Source organism: Cupressus sempervirens, chromosome 11 (assembly GCF_028749045.1).
Source record: "Cupressus sempervirens isolate cs-2001-9-10 chromosome 11, ASM2874904v1, whole genome shotgun sequence".
NCBI lineage: Eukaryota > Viridiplantae > Streptophyta > Pinopsida > Cupressales > Cupressaceae > Cupressus > Cupressus sempervirens.
This window is the reverse complement of record NC_143128.1, coordinates 54218520-54245597: the sequence shown is the minus strand read 5'-3', so window position 1 is coordinate 54245597 and position 27078 is coordinate 54218520. Positions and strand designations below refer to the sequence as shown.

General features: G+C 35.5%; 1 protein-coding gene across 1 annotated transcript in view; it reads right to left on the bottom strand.

Annotated features, from left to right (window-relative positions):
- ATATH8 (Protein kinase superfamily protein) overlaps nt 1–14737 on the bottom strand; it is a 185237-nt gene extending 170500 nt beyond the window's left edge. Inside the window, exons 1-2 of the mRNA XM_089808697.1 lie at nt 14083–14737; nt 8765–8940 (exon numbers count right to left, since the gene is read on the bottom strand). Of these exons, the coding sequence (XP_089664823.1) occupies nt 8765–8940; nt 14083–14446 (540 nt within the window). The 5' untranslated portion in view covers nt 14447–14737. The remainder of the gene's footprint in view (nt 1–8764; nt 8941–14082) is intronic.
- Between the last annotated feature and the right edge of the window lie 12341 nt (nt 14738–27078).

The window sequence follows — 27078 nt, the reverse complement described above, 5'->3', positions numbered from 1 at the left end:
TTGGTTTCGATGAGCTCAATTGAATTAGAGTTGAGTGATGCACACTGAAAACAAAACATATGTATATGGAATTCAAAATATATTAATTATATCCTTGTATGGTACAAACCAAAACGAAACATATGCATATGAAATTCAGTTGAGTTAGAGTTGAGATTCATATTTGAGTTTGTTTTGAGTGTGTACTTATAATATGAATCTCTCAAGTAAAGAGGACCATTTTGGTCGAGATAAGGGGAGAGAGAGAGAGTGGGAAAATTCCTAGAATGAAAGAAAGATTATAATCAGTAATAACATTCAAATGTAATAAAAAGATAGTTCATGGAAATCCTTTGTATTTATCTTGTTGTCAAGTTGAGCGGTGGGTGATTGGGTGCATAAGTTGCCCATCTGAAATCCTTGGCCAAGGTAGTTAATGGCATGTTTTCCACCATGATCGCCAGAGGTCAGGGCACTGGCAATTGTAAGATAGGTTGATTGGAAAGTGTCCACAATCTCTACAGCTGACTAGTCAACACTCTAACACCATGATGCTTAGTGGATGGATAAGGATGTCCCAAGTGAATTCCCAAGGTAGGGAGGGCCTTTCTTGATGGAGAATGTGTGGGAACACTAAAGGTCCGCGGTTGGGAGGTTAAGCCCATGGCAATGCTTCTCTCTTCTAGATGCCAAGGCTTGTACAACTCAGTGTCATCAACTGCTTTTACTCTACTAGACTTTTCATGTTTCTTTTTGCATTTCATTTGATAAACATGTTGCTTCCATTATGCAAGTGAAAATGGTAGCTAATAACTAAATGTCATGTGAATCTAGCGATTAGATGGTTGTTAGTTTCGAAATATTTGGAAATTTAGATTATAGTTAGCTCGTATTTCCATTTCATGTGAAAGAGTCGAATGATTGATTTAGCTCTATCTCTTTTCATTCGGTTAAGAATGTGATGTAATTTCTTTATTTAATGGTTAATTAGTTTCTGAATTTTTAGCATGTTACATATGGTATCAAAGCACTAGGTTCAAATTTTGAACTCTGGGCTCATCACACCTCTCAAACAAATCGAGAAAAAACTAAAATGGTGGATTTGGATGTTAAATAGGATGTATACCTGCATGACACCTCACAAGAAACCCCGACATCCCATATTTTTCTATCTGATTAAGAATATGCCAAAACGAGACTATTCCTACTGCTCCATAACTATTCAACTTACACTCCGGGAGGTTGTCATCTCCTATAAGGCAGCGGTTAGTATTTGTACAAGTTTGCATTAACATTGGAAGGCCTACACTAAGTTGCTAAAGGCTTGCATTTAATATTGTGGAGGCCATGTGCATGATTTGGTGCTCACACAGCTCAACTTGGAAGCTGTGTCTAGCTAGAAGGCAACAGACTTTGGGAGTCTACCTAACGTGGGTGATTCAAGGGCATAACAGTGACTGTTGTGAGTTGGGTTTGTTTATTGCTTCATTGCATAGTTGGCACAGTCGTTGATTACTCTACAAGTAGCAGGTAATCGCTGAGTTTTCTCGACCTGTGAGTATTTGGCGGAAAAACTCACCATTTTAAAATTTGGCCCCTCCAAAAATCTCACAAACTAATCACTGATTTTTCAATGAGTTTTTACAAAAAACTGGCAAATTCTAAAGGAAAACTCGGCCGCACGTTAGCAAGAGCGATATAGGCTAGAAAAGTTCATTTTTGCAACACCAGTGTTATATATATCTAAACTATGCTTGTTTCTTTGGTTTTCTCTTTAATTAACTCATTAGATGCATCTTCTCATTGAAATTTGCAAAAAAATGTATTTTGACTTAAGTTTTAGTATTTTTTTTAGGTTCCCGAGTTTTCTCGAGTTTTTTTTAAATGGCTGATTTTTTCCTAATTAAACTTTTAGGGGGCTTGGCAAGTTGTTGCCAAGTCTGAGTTTTCCAACTATGCTTCATTGGATTGTAAAGATTCTGCAAATATTGTTCTAAAACTCAGACTTTTATAATATCCTTCGAATTGTTGAAGATGATCTTCTTAATGTTCTGAAAGTATTAGTTATCACCTTTAATTCTGTTTTGAATTTGTTTTATCTTTGCAATAAATTTGTATAGGTAGTATTGCTTGAAGGAGCAAACTTAAGTTTATTGTGTGTCCTCAAACTACAATAACACCTACCTATTATACCATGACCAAAGGGCATGTCCCTCAAAGGGGAAATGACCTTCTCTAGGTTGGCTTATACTACACTTCCATAAATCGGTGACCAATGGAGATAACATAAACATTAACTAACATAACTGTTAAGTTATTATTAGTGTTTAACATTAATATTTACCAAGAATCGCCACCCATCCTTTTATGAAGTGTAAGGTATATAATGCCTTAAATGGTATTCAAGGGAAGAAGATTATGGCACGGTCTGCACTCTCAGACCAATATGATATCATTGTTATAAACTTAACACTCCCTCTTAACTTGATAATCATACTGAGAAATAACATATCTAGCACCATCAATTATGATGAATAAGCATAGATTGATACTCTATATCTATCTGAATCTTCTAAGCAAATGGCATCATGGAACACATGATACTGAGTCATATAACCATCTTGTGATATGACTTATCACTTATACTAGTGATGTCAGTATTGCATGTAATGCAACACACACAGGATAAAATTCGAAGAATGATTAAATTCTTCATTTATCCAGGTTGTGACTCATAGGAATTGGTAATCCTATATCACAACTTGATCTTGAGTTAAGATCTACCAAAAAAAAGGATAAAGTTTGAAGAATAAATTCTTCCTTTATCCAAGTTGTGATTAATAAGCATAGAAATGTTTATGTCACAAATGATCTTGAACTCACCTAGATCCAACAATAGTACTATATAGTTCAATACATTATCTGAGGGATTGTCGTCTCTCATAATGTATTTTATACAAGTATTCATTACCTCAGAGATCGTCACCTCTTAAATAATAAAAACAGATGGTGGAGCCCATAACAGTCAATAGCTTGACAATAATATTATTTTATTAATAATTTAAAGAATACAAATGAATTATAGTTCAACCATACCAAGTCTTTTCCTGAAGTGATCTATCTTCACTCTAGAGAGAGATTTGGTCAGAATGTATGCTATCTGATCTGCAGTGCAAATGTATTCTAATTTTACAGTATTCTTGTCTACCATATCTCTTACATAATGGTAAGGAATTTCGATATACTTGGATCTGTCATGAAAAATTGGATTCATTGAAAGCTTGATGGAACTCTAATTATCACAATGAATAATCGTAGCATTCATGGCTTGCCCAAATAATCCCACAAGTAACTTCCTCAACCAAACTGCTTCTTGAGAGGCCATCGCTACTGCAATGTATTTGGCTTCTATGGAGCTTTGTGCTACTGAAGACTATTTTTTGCATATCCAAAATATCATTGCTGATCCTAAATTGAAACAACATCCTGAAGTACCTTTTTTGTCTTTAACATTTCCACCCCAATCTAAGTGCGTGAATCCATGTAAACCTAAGTCAACTTTCTCATATTTGAGCCCAAGATTAAGAGTGTCTTGTATCTCATAATGTGTTTTACTGCAACTAGGTGAATCTCCTTAGGCTCACACATAAATTGACTTAAGGCATTAATAGCATGGCAAATATCAAGTCTTGTATTTACCAAGTACATAAGGGACCCAATCATCTGTTTGTAGAGAGTAGAATCTATGGAAGGTGATTCTGTTGATGCTTTTTTAAGTTTATGTAGATTAGTTTCCATTGGAGAAGACATAGACTTGAAATTCCACATTCCAAATCTCTTCAAAATATCTTATGCATACTTCCCTTCATTAAGTATAATGCTCTCAGAATTCTATCGTACTTCCAGTCCTAGGAAGTAATGAAGTCCCAAGTCTTTCATCTCGAATTCTCTAATTAGATCTTTCTTGCATTGATCTATGAGATGATCATCACCTGTTATTAGTAAATCATCAACATACAATATCAAAATTACTATATCATCTTTATCCCTTTTATAATATAAATTTGGATCGGCTTCATTTTTGGAGAATCCTAAGCCGGTGAGATACTTATCAATTCTTTCATACCAAGCCCCTGGAGCCTGCTTAAGCCCATAAAGAGCTTTCTTGAGCCTGCAAACAAAAACATTAGAATCATGAGTTTTAAATCCTTCAAGTTGCTCCAAATATACTTCTTCTGTAATCTTTCCATTTAGAAATGTTGTTTTTACATCCATCTGATGTACTTTCCATCCCTTTGATGCTGCAACGGCTAGGACTGCTCTTACAGAGTTGTATCTGGCAACAGGAGCAAAGGTTTCTTCATAATCAATCCCTTCTTTTTGAGAGAATCCTCTGGCCACAAATCTGGCATTATATTTTTCAATGCTACTGTTAGCAGCATGTTTTATTTTAAATATTCACTTGGAAGAAACAACAAATTTTCCTTTAGGTCTTGGAACAATTTCACAAACATCATTCTTCATAATAGATTGGTATTCTTCTGTCATAGCTTCTTTCCAAGCTGTATATTTAATAGCATCTAAAGTATTGGTTGGTTCTGATTTAGACAAATCATTCATGTTTGTTGTATAACTAAAGAATCTTTTGGGTCTTTTGCTTTCTCGGACGATTCTCGACAGTTTTAATGGCCCAAAGCAGTCTTTTCTTTGAATGTTGAGTTTCTCCAAGATTAAGGTTTTGAATTTCATCTTCAATTTCTTCCATGTTCTTCCTTTGAGACTTAGATTCAATATTTCTTTCAGAACTAAGTAAAGAAGAGGGTTTTTCAGAACTTACGGCTCTTTTGAATGCTAGATCTTCTTCAAAAATTACATCCCTACTAAGTTCAATATTTTTCTGTCCAGGTATGAAAATCCTATATGTTTTAGATGTTTCACTATACGCTACAAAAATACCTTTCCTCCCAGAGGGTTCTAACTTAGTTCTTTTTTCTTTTGGAACATGGATATATACACAGCACCCAAAAATCCTAAAAGATAACTTATATTAGGTTTAACCTTAGTAAAGACTTCTTCAAGAGTTTTATCTCTAAGGTAGGAGTAAGGGCTTCTGTTTTGAATATAGACAGAAATACAAGAGGCTTCTGCCCAAAGATAATATTTTAGATTTTGACCAAATATCATAGCTCTAGCAGCTTCTATAATTGTTCTATTATTTCTTTTAGCTACCCCGTTTTGTTCTGGGTTATAAGGAACAGTATACTCCCTCTTAATTCATATTTCTTTACAAAACCTTTTAAAAAAATCTGAGGTGTAATCCCCTTCATTATCAGTTATAAGAGTTTTAATTTTATGTCTTGATAAGTTTTCAATTAAGGTTTTATATTCTTTAAATCTCTTTAGGATTTCTTTTGGTTCTTTGCATTTTAGGAAGTAAATCCAAGTTTTCCTAGAGAAGTCATCTATGAACAGAATATAGTACCAGAATCCTCCGAGAGAAAGAACAGACATCGGTCCACATAAATCCAAGTGGATTAATTCCAAAACATTGTTAGTTTTCCTAGTGCTATCATGAAATGGACTTTTGATGTTCTTATCCAAAGCGCACCCTTTGCATACGCTTGAGTGGTCTTTATTTAGTTTAGATAAACCAGTAACCATCTTCTCCATAGTTGATAAGATTTTGAAATTTAGATGTCCTAACCTTCTATGCCATATTTCATTTATGTCCGCAGCTTCATGAATTAAGGCTTGAATAGGTCAACTAGGTTCTGAATTTAATTTATACAAATACCCTTTTCTCTGACCAATTATTTTTGTTTTCTTAATTGAGGAGTTCCTAGCCCAGGTTATTACTTTACCGTCCATGAATGCAACATTATGTCCATCATCTTCAAACTGAGATTAGATTTCTTTTTATTCTCGATACATAGAGTACTCCTTTGAGAAGAAGAGAATTTCTTGATTTTAGTTTCAAGGTGCAATTTCCAAATCCTTTGACGAAATGTGTTGAATTATCACCGATGGTGACTTCGCCATTAACTTTTTATGATATAGAGTGTAGTGCTTCTTTGTATCCTATAATATGTCTAGATGATCCACTATCAATCACCCATGCTTTATTTGAGACTTCATTTGATAGTGATGAATACAATACACAATTCTCAGGATCATAGTTATCTTCTTCCCTAGTAACATTTGTACAGTTCACTTGTTGTTTAGAATTCTCAAGACAATTAGATCTGTAGTGTCCAAACTTTTCACATCTGAAGCACTTTATTTTGGATAGATCTTTCTTAGATTTGTCATTCTTTTGATTGCCCTTTTTCTTCTTGAAATGCTTCTTCTTGCCTTTATAGGAGTTTGTATTAAGAACATGAAGTTCTTCATCTTCCGTTTTCAATTTCCCTCCTTTCTTTAGTTTTCTGAATTCTTCCTTAAGACAATCTCCCTTAAATCTATTGAAGTCAGGAACTTTATCTCTGGCACTTACTCCTTGTGAAAAAGTTTTCCATAAATCTGGTAATCCATCTATAGCCATTAGTGTTAATTTCGTGTCACTAATGATGGTTCCTATACTTGCAAGTTCATCTCTTAGGCTAGCAACCCTTATGAAGTAAGAATTCATTGATTCTCCCTTCTTTATTTGTATATGATTTAGTTGTCTTTTTAGTGCGAGAACTCTAGTTGCATTGTTAACCTCATATGCATTTAGTAGTGCATTCATCATAGCATATGTTGTTTGATGTTTTCTTAGCATAGGTACGATATCATTTTTCACTCCATCTAATATGATCTGAATGCCTTCCCTATTTCCTTTAATCCAGAAGGATTTATGAGGTTCAACTGTAGGTTGTCTGGATGCTGATTCAACAAATTGTTTTACATCATTTTCTTCAAGAATCATCATGATTCTGAATTTCCAAGCATCAAAGTGTTCTTTCCCATCAAACCTATCCTGGGGTCTAAATGTGTATGCCATTGAAGATAGGAGAATGATGCTAGATATATATAAGGTCTAATTACTTAATTTGCAGAGCCTAGGTTCAACTACCAGAGCTCTCATACCATGTAAAGTTTCTGCAAATTTTGTTCTAAAACTCAGACTTTTATAATATCCTTTGAATTGCTGAAGATGTTCTTCTTAATGTTCTGAAAGTAGGAGAAGTTATCACCTTCAATTTTGTTATGAATTTGTTTTATCTCTGCAATCAATTCATATAGGTAGTATTGCTTGAAGGAGCAGACTTATGTTTATTGTGTGTCCTCAAAATATAATAACACCTACCTATTATACCATGACCAAAGGGCATGTCCCTCAAAGGGACGTGACCCTCTCTAGGTCGGCTTATACTACACTTCCATAAATCAGCGACCAATGGAGATAACATAAACATTAACTAACATAACTGTTAAGTTATATTTAGCGTTAAACATTAATATTTACCAAGAATCGCCGCCCATCCTTTTATGAAGTGTAAGGTATATAATGCCTTAAATGGTATTCAAGGGAAGAAGATTATGGTGTGGTCTGCACTCTCAGACCAGTATGATATCATTGTTATAAACTTAACATGGACAACATAGCTTGCATAATATTTAGGTTCCATTTATTAATAAATTGAATTTCATGCAGTTTCATTTCCAGCTGTCATTAATTGTGCAAACAATCAATTTGCTGAAGTAGAAGCTGAAGTTGATTATCTGTTGTTATTTATTCTTGATATTGCATTATCAGTTCCCTATAAATACATTTCAAAAGCAAAATTGCAATGTTCTGCAATTTTCTTTTAAGTTTAGCAAAGGTTTGTGGTAAAATATCTATTTTATATTTCCAAAACCAAGCTTCGTTTCTCCAAGATAGCGGTGTTAGACATTCGGCATATATATTGTTTCAATATGCAGAGTGAGACAGTTTGGATTCTACGTGAAGAATTAAAAGAAGCAGGTGAAAAAGAATTTTTCCTGGGTGCAGAAGCAGGTATATCATTGGGATAAAACCAAATAATGCTATAAGTAATTGATTATTTAAATACCATGTGCTTTTCTATGCAGATTGGTAAAAGAATAAAAGAATTTAGCAATGAAAAACACTCCTTGAAGATAATTCATACCAAGCAGTGGTCAACAACTTGAAATTACAAAACTAACTTTGATAGAATAAGGTACGAGGAAAGCAAAATGGAAAATACATTATTGGTAAGCGAACAAATTTGGTAAATGGGTTCCTAATTAACTAGGGTAAATGCAATACAGGGTTCCGAAAATAAAAATTTGCTCCCTGCAATCACTTAGAAAAAGAACAATGCCAATGATAGGGAGGTACAATATTACATGGTAAGAAAATCCAATAGTTAAGGTTTAAGTGTTACTGTAGTTTAGCTTAAGACTATTGTTTTGAAAAGGAGGAAGATCAGAATCCATGAAAACAAAGGGAGCAGCAAAAAAATACAGGATATAAATAATGAGTACAGAGGAAGAATCAAAAATGGTGATAGAAGCAAAACCTAGAGTAAAACTAAGCAAGGGAATATGATCTTTAACCTGGTTTGACCTAATACATCTTAAAACGTTTGAGCTGATGGCATTGTTGAGGGGTTTTATGACATAAACGGAAGATCTGGAAGTAAAGGGTGTCATTAGAGCTAGCCAGGCCAAGAAAAATTCGTGATCAGATTAATTTAAACTGAAAAAATAGAAAAACAACTGAGATACAGATTCCAAGATCAGTGACACAAACTTTCAAGTCACATAAAAGTAGAAATATAGATAACAAAGTGCAAACCTCAAGAATCCTAGAAGCCAAGACATGGGGCCTGCAGTTGAAATAAGTGGCTATCTGATCTGGGTCATAGGATTCCTGCAATGGAATGCGCCAGATATTCAATGAACCCCGTAAATAGTCAATGTACTCTTTTAGAGATTTAACGTCAGCTGCTAGCAAATCGGTACCTGTTAATTCTGAAAATACAAAAATGATAATAAATAAACTATAATCAACATGTAACACATGGTACATTCATCTCCTCCTAGCATACTAATAATACAGAACAACTGTTAGAATTTTCCAGATCATCGTTGGCTAGTCCTAGTACCAATCAAGAGTTTTCAAATCACCAATTGCAGGTAATACAAAAAAAAAACGTTCCTGTAATTGTGATCAGGTGTGAATGTAGTTGTGTATTTCAATATAACCCAGAAAACTTTTGTATGCATGTCTACAGGTTATTTTGTTTAAGGAATTGAAGTTATATGCCAAGGTCTCTATGTCTTTGTATCCATGTATGAGGCATTTGTTCATGCGCCTCGGTTTCAGTATGGTTAATGACCGAACCTCTGATCAATTCATATTGCCATCAGTGGTTTTAAAGAGCACTAAGTGCAGACACTATACTTTTATATTCAACAGTGACTACCTTTTAGCTTTTAACATAAAAACTTCTTAGCTAGACTAAAAATAGTTAAGCAGGCAAATATGATTCATGCAAGTGTAAGCATTGCATTATATTAATTTTTTACAAAATTGTGCTTAAATAAATCTTCTTAGAAAAACTTGGAAATTTCTTGAAATGATTCAAAATCATTCTAACTACTTAGGAATGGATTTGAATTCATTTCCAACCAACAAAAAAACAATACAATAATTTTTTTAACTACAGAAACAAACTCAGCAAACCTACCTGGGAATGAGATTTTTCTTCCAAAACCAGTTGAAATTCACTTAAAATCTACTCGAGTCTACCTTCAATAGCTTGCAATCAGCTGACAAGGGCTTGGAAGCCTTTTTTTCCTCCTTTTATCTCCTTTAGTAAATAAAAAAGCCATTTTTGGCCTTTAAACGCAGGTATGCGGTCATGGGCGAGATTTTGCAGAAAATTCAGCCATTTTTTGCATTGCCAAGTTGCAAGATTTTCTAGGAAAAATTTGCCAAGCAGAAAAACTCAGCAATTTTTCATCTATGGCCATAACACTCCTTATAGGCACTCCAAAAGACACAGATAATATTCAAAAGGCAATCAAGGAGATTTTGGAAATGGAGCATATTAGGCCAAGTAGGAGTCCCTTTGCATCCTCAGTGGTTTTGGTTAGAAAGAAGGATGGGGTAATGCAGGCATGCATTGATTACAGAGTATTAAATAGGAAATCAATTGAAAACGGATATCCAATACTCTGCATTGATGAATTAATTTATGAGCTGCATGGTGACTGTTTCTTTTCAAAGGTAGATTTGAAGTTGAGTTACCATCAGGATTAGAGTTCAAGAGGAGGATGCCGAGAAGACAACTTGTCACTTTGGTTGTTATCAGTTTTTAGTCATGTGCTTAGGGTTGGTAAATGCTCCAGCTACTTTCTAATCTTGCATGAGCAATAGTTTTAATATGCAGCTATGTAAGTTTGTCATTATATTTTTTATGCCATTCTGATATATAGTAGGGCATGGGGTGAGCACTTGAAGCTCTTGAAATAAGTGCTTAATATTCTAGAGAGAGAATCATTGTAGGTTAAAGAATCAAAAAAGTGAATTTGCATTAATCAAATTGTTATATCTTGGCCATATAATCAGGCTCTAAGGGAGTTAGTGCTGACCCTAAAAAAAAAGACAGTCATGGATTGGCCTCCTATAAACTTGATAAGTAGGAGATGATTGGCCTCCTATAAACTTGTCACGGCTTAAGGGCTTTTTTGGATTGTGTGGATCCTATAGGAGATTTGTGAAAGGTTTCTCGCAGGTTGCTGGTTCGAAAAAGCACAATGATAATTTGATCATTTCAAAAACTGGATAAGCAAATGCCCCATTTTGGCAAATCCTGACTTTACTAAACCTCTTGAGCTTGAATGTGATACATCCGACGAAGGAATACGTGTTGTCCTAATGCAAAATAAACATCCTATTGCCTATGAAAGTAGAAAGTTGAGAGGATCTGAAAGGAGTTATTCAGTTTATAACAAAGAGATGTTGGCAATAATGCACGCACTAGTTAATTAAGGCAATATCTTGTGGGACAAAAGTTCACAGTTAAGACTGATCATAATACTCTGAAACATTTTCTAAATCGACAAGATTTAAGTGAAAGACAACAAAAGTGGGTGAGAAAATTATAGGCCTATGATTTTGACATAGTCTATGTCAAAGGGAAAAGGAATGTTGTGGTTGATGCCTTGTCTAGGATACCACATTTATGCTCTAAGGTGGAGATTACAGAAGAGAAAAAAAGACATAATAGCTGAATATGCAAAACAACTCATGGGCTTCTAGCTTATTGGAGGGTGCCACACTATTGGAATCAATTCTTCAATTGTATATTGTCATTGATGTTTACACAAATGTCAGTATTAACCAAGCAATGAAGAGTTTCTAATGTTAACCTTGTATATCTCAGTATTAACCGAGCAGTCAGGTAATGAAGACTTTCCAGTATTAACCGAGCAAATGGTTAATGAAAGGATTTCTGCTTGCACTATTGACCAAGTGGTCGGGCATCAAAGGAGATCAATATTGACCGAGTGGTCAGGCAATGAAAAGTCACAGTGTCAACCGAGTGATCAGTCCTAGTATTGACCAGGTGACAGCAAAATAAAATTGTTAAATATTTATTAATTGAGGCCCACAATTTGTATGTTTATTGATGTTTTGAAAGGGCATTCAAGCCGACTTTTCCTAGCTTATGATTTATAAGAAAGGTCAAGCTGTGAGGATAAAAAGTAACAAGTAGAATATGAAAAAGATGGATATGTGAGCGAAGGCAAAAAGGCAGAGCAAGAAAGTGTGAAAGTCGAGCTTCAAAGAAATATCTAATTAGGAAGGATCCAGAGGTGAAGACTTCAAAGAGTGAAAATTATTGTGACTAGTTGCAAGGTGGCTTTTCCCAAATTGAGTTTCCACGTTAAATCTTGGTGTCATCTGTGTTCATGTTATTTGCTTATGTTTATGTTTCTGCAACTAAGTTACTAAATGTTAAAACTAATTAATAATCTTAAGATTGCTTTGTTAACCGAGTGACAATAAAATTCTAATGTTAACCGAGCTAGTCAATATTGCATGATCTGTGGAAGTTTGTATTGATATCTAAGGGACAAGGATTTGTTCTTGTAGTAACTGATTCAACCCTCCCCTCTCAATTACTCTCTTACATTTCCAACACACACATGATGACATGATCATGATTCAAATTTAAATCATCATCTATAAAGGTTGAATATTTTTCGTGCCTAAATCTAAGTTACAACTCGTGATTATTAAATATTTTCATGATACTCCTACGGCTGGGCATCCTGGTTTTTTTTAAAGCATACAAACAGATTTGGGAGAGGTTTTGTTGGAAAGGACTTAAAAATGAAGTTCATAAATTTGTTCATGAGTGTCCAATTTGTCAACAAAATAAATATGAGAACACATACACTGGTGGTTTGTTGCAGCCCTTGCCTATTCCCAATAAAAAATGGGAAAGTATCTCTATGGATTTTATCACAGGGTTACATGTTGAGGAAGGAAGGAATTGTATGCATATTGCAGTTGACAGGTTAACCAAATTTGCTCTCTTCTTTGCAATTCCTGACAACAAAATTTACAGCAGAACAGGTGGCAGATCTTTTTTCAAAGAAAATTTTCAAACTTTGTGGATTGCCTCAGAATATAGTGAGTGATGGGGACAAGAAGTTTATGAGTTTGCTTTGGCAGGAGTTGTTTTAACTTTAAGTTGTGTAATGGAACTCACTCCCAGTACAACCTACCATCTAAAAATTGATGGTCAAACGAAATAGTTAACAAATGATTGGAGGGCTATTTGAGAAATTACATTTTAGGGCAGCAGAAAGCACGGGTAAAATGGCTACATTTGAGTGAGTATTGCTACACTCTATGTACCATATGTCAATCAAGATGTCTCCGTTTGTGGCTGTTTATGAGTATGAGCCACCAAGTTTCATGGACTTATTATTAGATAGTAGAGTGCCTGAAGCTAAAGATTTGTTGCAGCAGATTCAAGACATAATGAAAACATTGACAGAAAACATTCAACAAGCTTTGATATTTTAGCTTTGTTAATTTCTGTATATTGTCAATTTTCTGAGTTGCTCAATTGCTGCATGTTTCTCTTTTATCTGCACTCTTTCTTCTTCTGAAAAACTATTGCCAAACACAATCAAAAACCCAGAACAAAATTCCAAAATAAAAAAGAAAAGGCAGAACAGCGCTGCATTTCACAATTTCCTTCTTTACTTCTCCCTTCCTTTAAATCCAAGTTGCACTAGTGTTCTCTTGCGTATTTACATCTTCTGTTTCTAAATAGTTATTAGTATCTTTCTGTGAAAATCTAAGCTAATAATTTATGTACATCATTACACTATATCCATGTGAGTCTAACTGGGCTAGTCTTACTTTACCAGAAGTTCTAACAGGCTAAATGAAATACAGTTATACATGTATTCATGCAGGACTTATGTGTGTTATTTTTTCGTTATTGCTTAATCTTCTAATGGTTTTACTACACCTAAATGGTGATAAGTGAACAGCATCGATCGCCTCAAATTCGGCTCAAATGTCAATTTTTAAAATAATAATAATAATGTTGAGGCGTTATAATTCTATATTTGACTATCTTCTAGATTCCTTCACCTAGGATTTTGAGAGTATTGCTAGACGTACACTTTGCCCCTTCTCTTGTTTCACACCTACCTGTAGTTACATATTGGTGGCCAATTTAGAGGAATTCCGAATCATCTTAGCTTCACTTAAGTTGAACAACGTACAGCCTCTTTAAAGCGTGTTGGATACATCCTTCTACCAATAGAAAAGATTCAATCTGAAATCAAATGAGAATTTCATATGCCGAAATAGAAGAATTTCAGCGAAGCGCCCCATTCTAGAAGTTCAGAAACTATGATCTTTCGATATATGGTGTACAAAAGTTTGGCCATTGTTTACATTAATAAACTATCATTTTGTAGATTTTGGGGCGAATTTGTATTTTCAATTTGACAAGAAAATTTGACAAAAACGCCAAATGGCAAACAATAACCGCCAATACCATCTCAACGCTTAACACTCAAAGCTTCAAATTATTAAAATTATGAAGGGGAGTATATTAATACTGTGATCAGTACCTGGGTAGTGGGGTTTAGGCCAAGGGCGAGGAGGCAGTGGTTTTGCATCTGGATCTTCCCAATTCCTCAAAGAAAAGATCTCCTCGATCCTCTTACCCAATACAGGAAGCCCAACTTCTCTAGTCCAGTGAATTCCCTTCTGTGCGAATTCATTGTCCTTCTTTACAATCTGCCAAAATCTATTGGCTTCTTTCTTCTTCTTGTTTTTATTTATTTTCTCTGAAGGGATGCTGAATGGGGGAGTAGCACAGACTCTGATAGTGTTCTCGTTGGTGGTGTTTTTCCTGTGCGGAAAAAATGAAATGTCGGATTTTATGCTACTGATTATAAGAGTGCCTGAAGATGAATATGCTCCCGGTATCATTTTGCTCGAAGTGAGTATTGGCACAAGATAGAGGTTGCAGATTTACGGAAGACCATGAGAATTCACCGACGAGGATTAATGTTAATGTTATACATGGTTCGAGCAGTTGCTAAGAAGCATGTTTTGATGGATTCTTTGGTATGCATTCAGACATGTCACCTAGAAACTTTGTGTGGCTCTCTTTATGCGTCCGAAGACAAAAGTTTATTGCTAAACCCTCTTTCCGGAAGGAAAGTAAAGCTTGTTAAGCTGCCATTTATTACGAGAATCTTAAGGTTTCACTGGGTTTAACAGGTCAGGTATCTAAACGAATAGTTAAATTCGTTTTTTCTTTTTCTTTTTTGTGAATGAATACTGGAGACCGAGAATGGCCCCCTCAATAAGTTCAAGTGTAGGAGGTCAGTTTCTTTGGGCACGTGTAACTTTGTATTTAATTTGGATAATTTTTTTAATGGCTTGGGTAATCATATATTCAATTTTAAAAATTATTTTTTCACTATGAAGAATATTTTGTTATCATAAATAAGTATAATTTTATACAAATTTAATCTAAAGAACTTTTTATTAGTGTAGTTGTTTTAAAAAAATAGTATAAAGGTTAGGGTTTCATGCAATATTTGAGTTTCCTCGTGTACGGCTCTCTGTCTAAGCTTTTTTTTTGTATTTTCCACTCGTCAAACCGCATTTACAGCGAGAGTTTTTAGACTAGTTTAAAATGGCCCCGACCGGTGATGATCCAGTTGTTGATACTGGTGTTCACATTGCTACTTCGGAAAGCTATGGCGCCTCCATTGAACAAACATCCTCGCAAGTTCATCTGGAAGGTTTTTCAGGAGGTAATCTTGGTATTATCTCTCCTATGCAAGAATTTGATGCTACTTGTGATTGGTTAGAACAACATACCTTAATAGGGTATTTTGTGGGTAGGACGACTCCTGAAGCTATGCTCTAAGAATGGGTTAACAAGAGCTAAACTCCTCATGGAGTCCACCTTGATGCTATGCAAAACCTTACCAAAGGTTTTTTTATTTTGCTTTGCCAAGCCGTCGCAAGCAAACATGGTCGTTAGCAATGGTCATTGGTCTATGCATTCTTCCCTGCTTGTTTTTCAAAGATGGTCGAGAGATTTCACTGTCTCTGACAACAAAAAGCTTAGGGTTCTTGTGTGGGTAGAGTTCTCGAGTTTACCCTTGCCATGTTGGTCTTTTATTGAGTCAATTGTCGATACTCTTGGTAAATTTATTACAAAGGAACGTGAAAAAAATTTCAATGCTTGTCATCGGATTCTATGGAGATACAAATTGGTTCCCAAACCTTCTCTTAGAAGGTGCTTTAATTGAACCTACCTAACACCTGTTATACGTGCCAATCAGCAGAACACAAGATTAGGGATTGCCCTTTGGTTGTGCCTAGAGTTAAACCCCCACCTAAAGAGGCTCCTGTCAAACTAGCAGAAGGGAAGCAAAAGGAAGAATGGACTACTGTTGGGCACAAGGGCAAGGTTCCCTTGGCTCCTAAATAATCATATGTGGCTGTCATTTCGGTTCCTCTTATCTCAACAGGTGTGCAAACCCCAGCCATTGTAGGGATGCAAGCAATTTTTTTGGAATCAAACCCTAGTATTTTATAGGTTTCAAATCCTGATTCATAGGGGATTAAGGAGGCCGCCAGGGCTAACACCTCAGTTGTGATTCGTACCCCTCTTGTTGCTTCCTCCATAGCAACTCAAAATGTGTGTCATTCTCACAGTCCTCTCGGACGTGTTGAGAAACCAAAGGAGAAACATCGAGCCATCAATCCAAAGGATTTTCCTTCTGGCTTTAACCAAGTTTCAATTTTCTTGCAAAATAGCTACTCCTCTCTTGAGGATGAGGAAGATATGGAAGAATTTTCGTTAATTTATTATCATGGAATGTGCGAGGTCTTATAGACCTCTCCAGAAAGTACTATGTCAGGGATACCCGTCATAGACTTGGTAATTTAGATTTTCTTTGTATGCAAGAAGTTAAGGTCTCTAGTTTCATGCTTTTCTCTACATGTGGCGTCATTTGGCCAGATGGCATTATGCTTTCCTCTCAGCATGATTCTGGTAGAAGTGGTGTAGTTACTCTTATGTCACCTCATCTTCATTCTGCTATTATTTCGCATGGTTCTGACCTCATGCACATAATCGTTTGGATTTTGCTTTCTATTGACAATCATTCTTTTGGAGTTGTTAATGTTTATGCTCCCAATGATGTTGTGGAAAGATCTTAGTTGTGAGGCTGGTTGGCTAACAACTTGCCTCCAACTATGTGGGTTATGTGTGGTGACTTCAATATGGCTGAGTTAGCCTCTGACAAAGATGGCATTTTGCCTTTTCGCTGGACAACTGGGGAAAGGGAAGTCTGGTACTACATGCGTAATAAATTGGGTCTTTTTGATGCCAATACTAACCACTACCAACATAGTGGGGTTTGGCACACTTGGTCCAACTTTCAAGCTGGCTCTGACCACATTTTAAAATGTCTCGACTATGCCATGATTATTACACAATATTTTTTCTCCTTATCTGAAGATCAAGATTTACCTGTTATTCACTTGCCAGATGTGACATTATCAGACCACTATCCCATTTATTTTTCTATTTTGGGCACATAGCTATCCAACGAGGTGCCAAGACTCAATTGTTGCTCAACACGTCAGTGTTAATGCATGCTTTTACTATTGCGCATATCCTACATGTCTGAAATTTGGAGCCATGTCTGCATTCCCAGGCAAGGTGGATTCAGTGGTGGAATGATGTCATTACCATAACTGCTCGCTTTTTGCACATCTATGGGCTACAATTGGCAGCTTTTAGAAGGCAGTCTTATGAATCCAATAACACTTCTCTCAAGAAAGCTTTTGAGGCTCTCACCCTTAACCCTATTGATGTTGATTTGCAAATTCAACTTGTCAAGTTGGGCCATGATAAACAGGTTGTAGATAATTATGTTGCTCAAGGGGTCCAAATCAAAGCTTGCCTCCATTGGTTGGAGGTTGGCAATAAAGCTTCAAAGGAGTTCTTTTAGGCTCTTCAAGCTCGTCATACCAATTTTGGGATTTAAAAAATCAAACAAGGCACTTTTGTTCTCTCTAGTCTCTCTGACATCCTGCAAGCTTTTGTTCATCACTATGAAAATGCATTTACTTCACAAAGAAATTCGGTTGCTTGGGAGGAAGCCCTCAAAAAGTGTATTTTAGTTACTCCAAACTGCCTAGCAGTTGAGCAACATGCTTTCTATGAGCAACTTCTTACCCTCTGAGAACTTAAAGAGGCAGTTTTCTCCATGGCTGATGACAAGTCCCCCAAGTGTGATGGGTTTCCTTGTGAATTTTACAAACATCTCTAGGAGTATATTGGTCCTAATCTCCATAGAGTTTATCTCAAAGCCTAGCATTCTAAAAGCCTAGGAGCTATTATCAACAAAGGAAACATCAAATTCATACCTAAAGCTAGCGATCCTGAGGATATTTGCAATTGGTGGCCCATTACCCTTCTTAATGTGTCTTATAAGATTATTGCTAAGGCAATTTCTCTTAAAATTTGCCATCTCCTTCCTTTAATTGTGCGGCCCAAGCAAACTAGCTTTGTCAAATCCAAGTTTATTCTTGACTACATCGTTGTTGTCTGGGAAGGTATGGAGTGGGCTTGCAAGTCCTATCAACCATCTATTGTTTTGAAAATAGATTTTGCTAAAGCCTATGACCAGATTGAATGGCCTTTCATTTTGGTGATGCTCCAGGCTCTTGGTTTCAGTCTCAATTTTTTGCAATCTGTAGAGATGCTCTTTGGAGGTGCTAATGCTTGCATTACTATCAATAACTCCCAATCTGACGCCTTTGGGATTTTTCATTCCATCAGGCAGGGTTGCCCTCTGGCTTTGGCGTTATATGTTCTTATTGCTGAAGGGTTTGGTTACCTACTAGCCACTCAGTGTCTTTTGGTTTGGTTCGTGGCATTTCTTTACCAGAGTCTTCTTCCCAGTTGGTCAATGGTCATTTTATTGATGATTCTTTTATGACTCTTTTGGAGGATGAGAAAACATCAATAATGCCTTGAATTGCCTTGACACTTTTTGTTAAGCCTTTGACTCTGCTATTCAATGGCATAAAATGCTCTATTATTGCCAATCTTTTTTGCCAGCTCCACCTTGGCTTAACTAGTTTGAATGGAAATGGGTCATACATAGGGAGATTTTTCACTTTTTAGGCATTCCTTTTGCCTTTCAAGCATTGCCAATGGATCTGCGGAACATTGTGCTTGCCAAGACTACTAAGAAGTTGCATTATTGGCTGACAAAACTACTTTCTCTTGCAGGCAAATTTTAGATTTTCTCTAAAGTTCTTGCAACTACACATGTCTATTATTCTTCTTGTTGCGCTCCTTCAAAAGCCTCTTATCAAAAATTAAAGCTATTGCTCCATGATTTTCTTTGGGCTTCTGGTTCTGACCATCATGGCTTTCACAAAGTTGCTTGGAATTTTTGTTGTCTCCCTAGAGAGTTTGGAGGCCTTGGCCTTCTCTCAACACAAAAGCAAGGCCTTTCTCTTTGTACAAAATGGATTATTTGTGCCATCGCTAGAGATGAAGCTTGGAAGATTCAGGATCGTCATTGTGTTTCCTCTAGGTTTCTTGTCAACAAACTTGCATGGAAGGTGATTGGTTTTCAAACCCTTTCATCATGCGAGAACTCGTGCACATATAGGGCTCTTTTGTTATCAAGAGCATATGGAAAGCTTGGGAAGCTATTAAGCCTTGGCTTCACTGGTCTGGTGACGAGTTCCGTGATGGGCTTTCTTTCAACCAGCAAAACATTTGGTGGTCTCCTTTGTTTGCCATCCAGGGTAATCCCCTAGCCGAGACTCAAGGTGCTAGTGCTCTATGTTTTTTCAAATGAGGCATCAAGACTCCTAAAGATCTTTTCTCTATGGTCTCCATGAGTCTTAGATCTTGGGAAGATATGCAAGTCCAGTACCGTCTTGCCTGTTTAGATCGGCAGACTTTTGACTTATTGCTTTCTACAATTCCAGGCCACTTAATTCATAAAGTGGGTATCCAGTCTATTCGACCTTGGTGGACTGACTGGAAGTGGTATCCTGCCACTCCTTTCACTAGCTACAAGCCAAGCTTGGGATATAAATGGCTTTCTCCCCATCTGTCGATGGTGGATCCACTCAATTAGAGATGGCATTTGCAATCTTCCCTCTCTCAATGGAGAAAGTACTTTGATACTATTTGGAGTGCCATTATAGAACCCAAGATTGCTCATTTTTCTTGGTGTCTGGCTTTTCAAGGTCTTCCCCTTGGGCCTCGACTTAAGCATATTGGGGTTCTGGATCCTCGATGTCCATTTTGCTGCTAACCAGAGTTTTTCTTGCATATTTTCTGGTTCTATAGACATGCTCAAAATTATTGGCATTGGATTCATGATTTTTTTAAGTTGTTTCGTCCTGAAACCTTTTCTTTGCATATGGTTATTTTGGGTGATGCCCCCAGGATCCCTAGAAAATTTACCTAGATCTAGCATACCTTTAGGATGGTAATTTTGTTCACTTTGTGGAAAGATAGAAATGTTGTTCTTTTCGGTCACAATTTTCTCGATATAAATATTGCTATGTACACCAAAGTGTGCATTTGTAATAATCCAAGTTTTTTTATGCATTATGTATAAATATGTCTTTATTTGTCAATGCCACCATTTATTCGATGATATCTTTGATATTTATTTATTGAAGATTTAGATTTGCCAATATATTATTACTATTTGTATAGTGTTGAGATGAGTTGTTTCAAATCTCTAATCATTATTTGTTTGTGTTTTAATTTAGCCAACAGGCTATTTGTTTGAACTTTTCATCTTGTAAAGTTGTCTCTCGTGAGAAAATTGTTTCACATGATTGAAAAGTTATCAAATTATATATAGCAAACTAAATGTGAGAATTTGTTAAAGCAAGGGGGTTGAGGTGATTATGTCATTCTCTAGTCAAGATGTTGCATTTTGCATGATTGTTGTCTTGTATCATTGGAATCTTTTGGAATACATCAAAAAATTATCCCATATGGGTGGGAAATTGTTGAATTCTAATGAACAAAATGTGAGAAGATGTTTTAGCAATGAGAGCACGGTGATTGTGTGTTTCTATTATCAAGATGTTGCATGTTGTTTAAATGTTGTCTCACATTGCCAATAAGTTTTTAATTTTGGTAGTTTATGTTAGCAGGTAATGGTGTGTGATATTTTATATGGAGTAGATGTTTTGAGCTATGGGATAAGCATTTTCTTTCCATAAAATTGGCTATGCTAGAAAATTGTCTCGTGCAATCAAAAAGTTGTCTAATCTTAGCAAACCAAATGTGAAATGTTGTTGAGATAGGGATAGTGGGTCAAATGTGTGTTATTATTGCATGTTTCCTTAGTAATGGCATTTGATGTTCTTTGTGGAGTTATTTGGAGCTGCTAATTTATTCTTTTCTTATGATGGAGATTTAGTAAGTGGGTGTCTTAATAATTTATGGAGTTGAGATGATAATGTGATAGGGTGATTACTCTCTAATTTGCAAGTTTTGTAATGGCGTGTGATGTGTAATGCCATGTTAGGGAACCTAAGAAAAATTAATATAAATATGTTACTAAGATTGCCAAATAATTTTTTCTTAAAATATTTTCTACAATAACAATGATAACAATGCAAAAGCAACACAATGAAATGCATTACATACACATAAGTGCAATTCAAATATATATTGCATTTCTCAAAGGTTCCATAACATAGAATCACATACATATATTAATTTAATCACATTATAATTACAAAGTCACAAATCCATAAATGAATATCAAGTACATCATCACATAAGTGAATACATTGATGTAACATATCCCATAAGGTATACACATTAATACAACATCCACTATACAAGTCATAGGGTATGTAATAATAATCCAAGTACAAAATACATTAAAATATCCCATTAGAATCACAACCAATACAATGATACATGATACACTATACAACATAAGAGAGATAAGTGCAAGTCTCTAACAATGACGAACAAGAAGGTACAAATGCTACAAGGACCATCCACTACTAGTACAAGTCCATCCGAATCTCAAATGGTAACATAATCACTACCACACAACCATGTAGAACCAAAGCTCCACTCCCACTATGTTGAGGAGATAACATCAGGTCCTGCACATATATCAAAGCACAAAATAAATAACAATAAATAACCTAGGAAAGGGATCTTGAAAGATATTAATCTTAAATGGTACTACACATAGAATAAGGTGGTTCCATAGGTGACCAATACATGTGGGAAACCTAAGATGCATATGGGGAATTTTCATCATATTATCCAACTCTACATTTATCTTGACCTCTCTATTCCTCGACCCCATAGTGATTTTATGCAACATTAATAATCTCTCATATAGACAAGGTTACTGGCTATGCTCTATCCTAGTCCTCTCGACTAGCAAGTATATTCTCCCACTTCCATCCCAGCACAAACTAGTGCTCAAGGCATAAGCAAGGAACACAATTGCCCTACTAATTCATTTTAAACCCCATTTAGTGTATTATGTTATCACTTATTAAGTAGCATATAATGAGTTACACTAGCCCCAATCCCCATCACAAGCCACTTCCCCTCTATACACCTAGATAACCTTCCCTAATACTCCCAACAAAGAAAAGCAAAAGAAAATATAATTAAAACCACAAACAAGTTATCATAAACCATTAAATCATGAAAATAATGAACAAAAATGCTATAGCATAATAAATAATATATCAAACTATACAAATATCCAAATTTGTATCCATCCCAAACTGGACATCTCAATAAATCAATTACCATAGCTCATATTTCATCATGCCACAATAAAGGATAATGAAAAGCATCTATAGGATCTCCTAAACATGGAATAAAACATAAATCAATAATATCATCTTCAAATCATAATAGAAGAAGCAAGGTGCCCAAGAAGAATCTTAGTATAATAATGGTTGTCACCTATGGTGGTTGAATATAACATAATGATCAAGACTCAAGAACACACATCATTGCATCACAAAGTGATGTAGTTGAGGTAGGAGATTCCCCAAAGGAGATGTCACAAACCAAGCTACAAGAGTAAAAGTATAGAAGCACAACACAACATAGTAGAAAATAACAAAATTCAATTGATACAATGCAAATCCAATTCAAATTTATTACACTATGTGAGGCATAAGACCTACCTAGTTGCAACCTTCTAATTACAACAAGAATCCAATATGAAAGCTTAAGAGTTGAAGTTCTTCACCTCTAGATTTCTTCTTCTAAGATTTCTACCTCTAAACATCAACTACACTGCATAATATAACTATCAAGACACACAAGTCGACTAAGAGATCACAATTGCCAAAAATAAGGAAAACATATTACAATAGATAGGTCCAATTGTAAAAGAGAAATCAATGGTGACACAATCAAGAAAATAAAGAGATGCAAGCCTTGAGATAGGTTCATAGGAGATCCAAGAATACACAGGAAAATATATAGAAGATCACATGCATGCACAAACTTCACATAAGAAAATTCCCACACGCTACACGAGGTGCACAATGAAGTACATACCTTGAGGAATAATGAATGAGAACATTCCAGAGATGAAATTTTGAGAACCATTCCACTTTATGAAATTATGCTCATAGTTAAAACAAAGAAAGAACAAGAAGATTCTTTACTCGATTAGCAAAGTGTAAAAATAAAACAAAGAATTTTGTATAATGCAAGATTGCAAATGAACCTAAGATGTTTTTGCATCAGACACCTAGAGTAAATATAGAAAATATGTTCACATCAGGAAACTTGCACATTCTGAGTAGAATCATATTGATCCAAATCAAAATGAGAAATCCATGTACCATCTTCAATTAGTTTATTCGACCACTGATATAAATACTCCATGTAATCCTTTCCTATGGTGCTTTCACTAAATCTATTGTCCAAGATCCTCTCAATATCATTTTTCTTCTTCTTAGGATAATCAATTGTATCAATTGATTCATCGTCATCATACTCATATATATCAAAAATATTAAATATAGGTGAATTGTCCATGTCATCTTGTGAATCAACCTCAAAAGAATTACCTTTGTCAAACTTCCTCAAAATCTCACAAGGTTCAAACTTCTCATTTTCAACTTGTTATAAGTTCCAATCACAAATATGTTTCTCTTCAAGTGAACCATTACTTCATAACCAATTGCAAAATCCTTATGTATTCTTACTTTATCTACTTTATCCTTGTATTTTTTACCATAATGTTCCAAGTTATCTCTCATTTCATCATGCAAACTCCTTATGAAATTAGCATATTCTTCTGCTTCAACATTTTTTCCTTCTTTATGGTCAAGATTTCTCAATCCAATAATTTCTCTAGGGTGCATGCATGTAAAATTATCACAAGATGTCTTCTTAGTACTCATGTTCACATAATTATTATATGAAAACTCTACTTGTACCAAAACCAAATCCCAATTTCCAGGTTTTTCTACAGCTAAACTTCTTAACGAGTTACCCAAGCTTATATCCAAAACTTCAATTTGTCCATCAGTTCATGGATGGAATGTAGAACTGTAAGAATTTTTCTTAGGGAAAAATTCACCCAAGATCAAGAAACTCAAACACAAGCACAACAGTAGACCAAAAACGTATGATCAGAATAACAATATCCACAATTGATTTATTGCTATTCAATTCAATGTAAAAGTATACTAGGAGTGCCTGTATATAAAAGCCTCTGGAATGCTTCTAGAATGCATAAGAATCAATAACATGATAAATCATACAACTAGGCACATGTCCACTAGGTGTGGGTTATCCTCCATTAAACACAGGAGTAAGTGCGATGATGAGAGGATAAGCCTACAAAGGTGTAGCATGCAAATTTATGTTGTAGACATCATGTCCTAAAATAGGAGTGTGAATAATTATGTTGTCTACATGACAACTCAGTTAATTATGCAAACTCCGGTGTTGTAGACACCATGTGTTGAATAAGAGTTGCTTACTTTTGTGTTGTCAACATGACAACTCATAAAAGTACACAAACTCCTAAGTGTCTCACCAAATAAATAACAAAATAATGCATTAACCTAAGTAAACTTAAGCAAAGTGTAAATAGTAAATACCCCCCCTCAAGTGAAACTCAGGGGAATGCCCTTAAGCTTAAGAAAACTAGGATGAAATGCAAGATGGGTCCCGACTACTAGGCCATATTAGGTACCCATGTACATAATAAAATGCAATCTCATATAAAGTGGAGAAAGAGGAAAAACCTCATGGGAAAAAGCCTCCCCCAAAAAGAGAGATGAAAAATCAAGATGCATGGATGGATGGAGTAATCAAGACCCCCCCATTATAACATACATCAAGTATATACAATAAAGAAGTATGAGAAGAACACAATCCCAAAAGAGGAAAAGGTCCCCTGCCCCATAAGAGAGAAGAAGAAGAGAGACAAGGTAGTCCCCCCCTCGCTTAAATGTAGTGTGTCAATTAGTGAGTGTTGCTCCTATGTAGAAGTTGATCCATGAGCACTAAATAATGTTCCTCCCCTTTGGAAGAAACAATGGAAAAGGTATAGGTGAGATGCTTCCCCTGTGTGTAGAAAGAATACAATGATTAATGATGCCTCTAAAACCTACTCAACTATCTCTATGTCAATACTAACTGTCACCCCTTCCAATGTTGCTGAAAAGAACAATGTCAGATCTAGCAAGGATGTATGTAGAACCAGTCCCAAAGAATTTTCTATGTCCTCAAATGATAAAGAGACCTCCTACAACTGTTGTACATAAGGATCCACAATCACATCAACCTGTGAAAATCGATCATGTAGAGAATGGACATGAGGGTTAGAGTGAGCCCTCAGAACAACTGTAGAGGGATCATCTTCATCAAAGAGAAGATGTATATCATCAAGAATGTCTCCCAAGTTTGTTATGTATGACTCCATAGACAAACCTAAAATGTCTACTAAGAACTCATCCTCTAATGCTAGAACTGGAAGACAAAGTGTACTATGTAGTGCTAGATCAATCACTGTGGAAATGGATGAAGTATTTTCCTCAAAGAGAAGACAAATGTCATCGAGGATATCTCCCACATCTTCAATGTGAGACTCCAAAAACAAACATGCAATGACAAGAAGGAAGTCATCCCATGAAGCTAAAGTAGGAAGACATGGAGTATCCCGTTGCATTGAATCCAAAGCATATGTGGCTAGAACTAGATCAGTAGTAGCAAAAGGAGCATCTAGAGGTGTGATCTCATCTGGAGAGGATGTAGCTGCAACTAGAGGTAAAAGATCTTTTGGGAATGGAGGAATGTTTGGATCTCCATACAACTCCCAAAGATAGATCCAATAAATCATATAAATTAGATGACTTCATGTCATCAAGTGAATACATAACCTCCATATCCATATAGAGAAAGAGTGTATGATAAATGAGGGAACTATGTCACCATCATATGAACGTCCTTTCGCATATGACAATACGTTATGTTGACTAAGACAAGTGATAACCCATTGACTCCATTGCTTATAGTTTTTGTGTTGTCAAGATAATTAAATCTTCCTCTTCCATGATGAACTAATCAATGTACCCCCTAAAATGCAAAAAAAAAAATCAAAGAAACCCACCCCCTCCCCCCTCCCCCCATTAATGCACTTTAAAGATAGTGTGTGTACAATAGCCAATTTAGGGCCTATTTTTGAAAGTAGTATTTTTTTCCATAGAACCTATAATCTAATTGTAGATCTAGAAAGTAGACAAAAAAATGCACTTTCAAAAAAAATGAAACTAATTATGTGTCCAGATGAGCCCATACTAAGCATTTGAAGTGGCAAAAATTAGGATTTGTGAGTTGCAGAAAAATTTACGAATAGAGATCTCAAACTACCTGCACCAATGTGTAGATCACAAAATTCTACTCTAAAACAAAAAAATTTCTTGCAAAACAAAGTTTGTATGAGGGAGATATTGTTGTTTGAAAATCTTTGTTCTAATTATTTTTCCCGAATCGCCACCATCGTGCCTCCAAATATCAAATTGCTCTAGATTTTGCCTCAGATGTCTAATTTGGATGAAACAAAATCTGATTTGGGGGTTTTTTGACCTTCTGAATATGATGCAAATATCTGATTGGCACCAAAAAGTTCTAATATTAACCTACAAAAATCTCTCCTACTAGCCTAATGGCCAAAAATTTTTTGGACAAAATACGCAAATCCGAAAAAAATTGTAGAGATGCAGATGAAAAAAATATGCAGATCTGAAAATTAAATTCAAAGATCTAAAATTATTATACCAAATTTGCAAATCGAGCCTTCAAGTTGTCGGTTTACAAAAAAAATGTTGCCTCAATTTTGACTATGGCCCAACATAGGCAAATTTATAGTCAATTCATCGAATTGACATTCTGAATGTAATGGCAAGGTCCACTTTGGCTCTAGACACTCCTAATGACTGTGATACTCTGGATTTGGGTTGAGGTGCTAAAGCAAGAATGGTCTTGAATGGCTATGTGAAGAGAATCTCCCCAAGCTCAA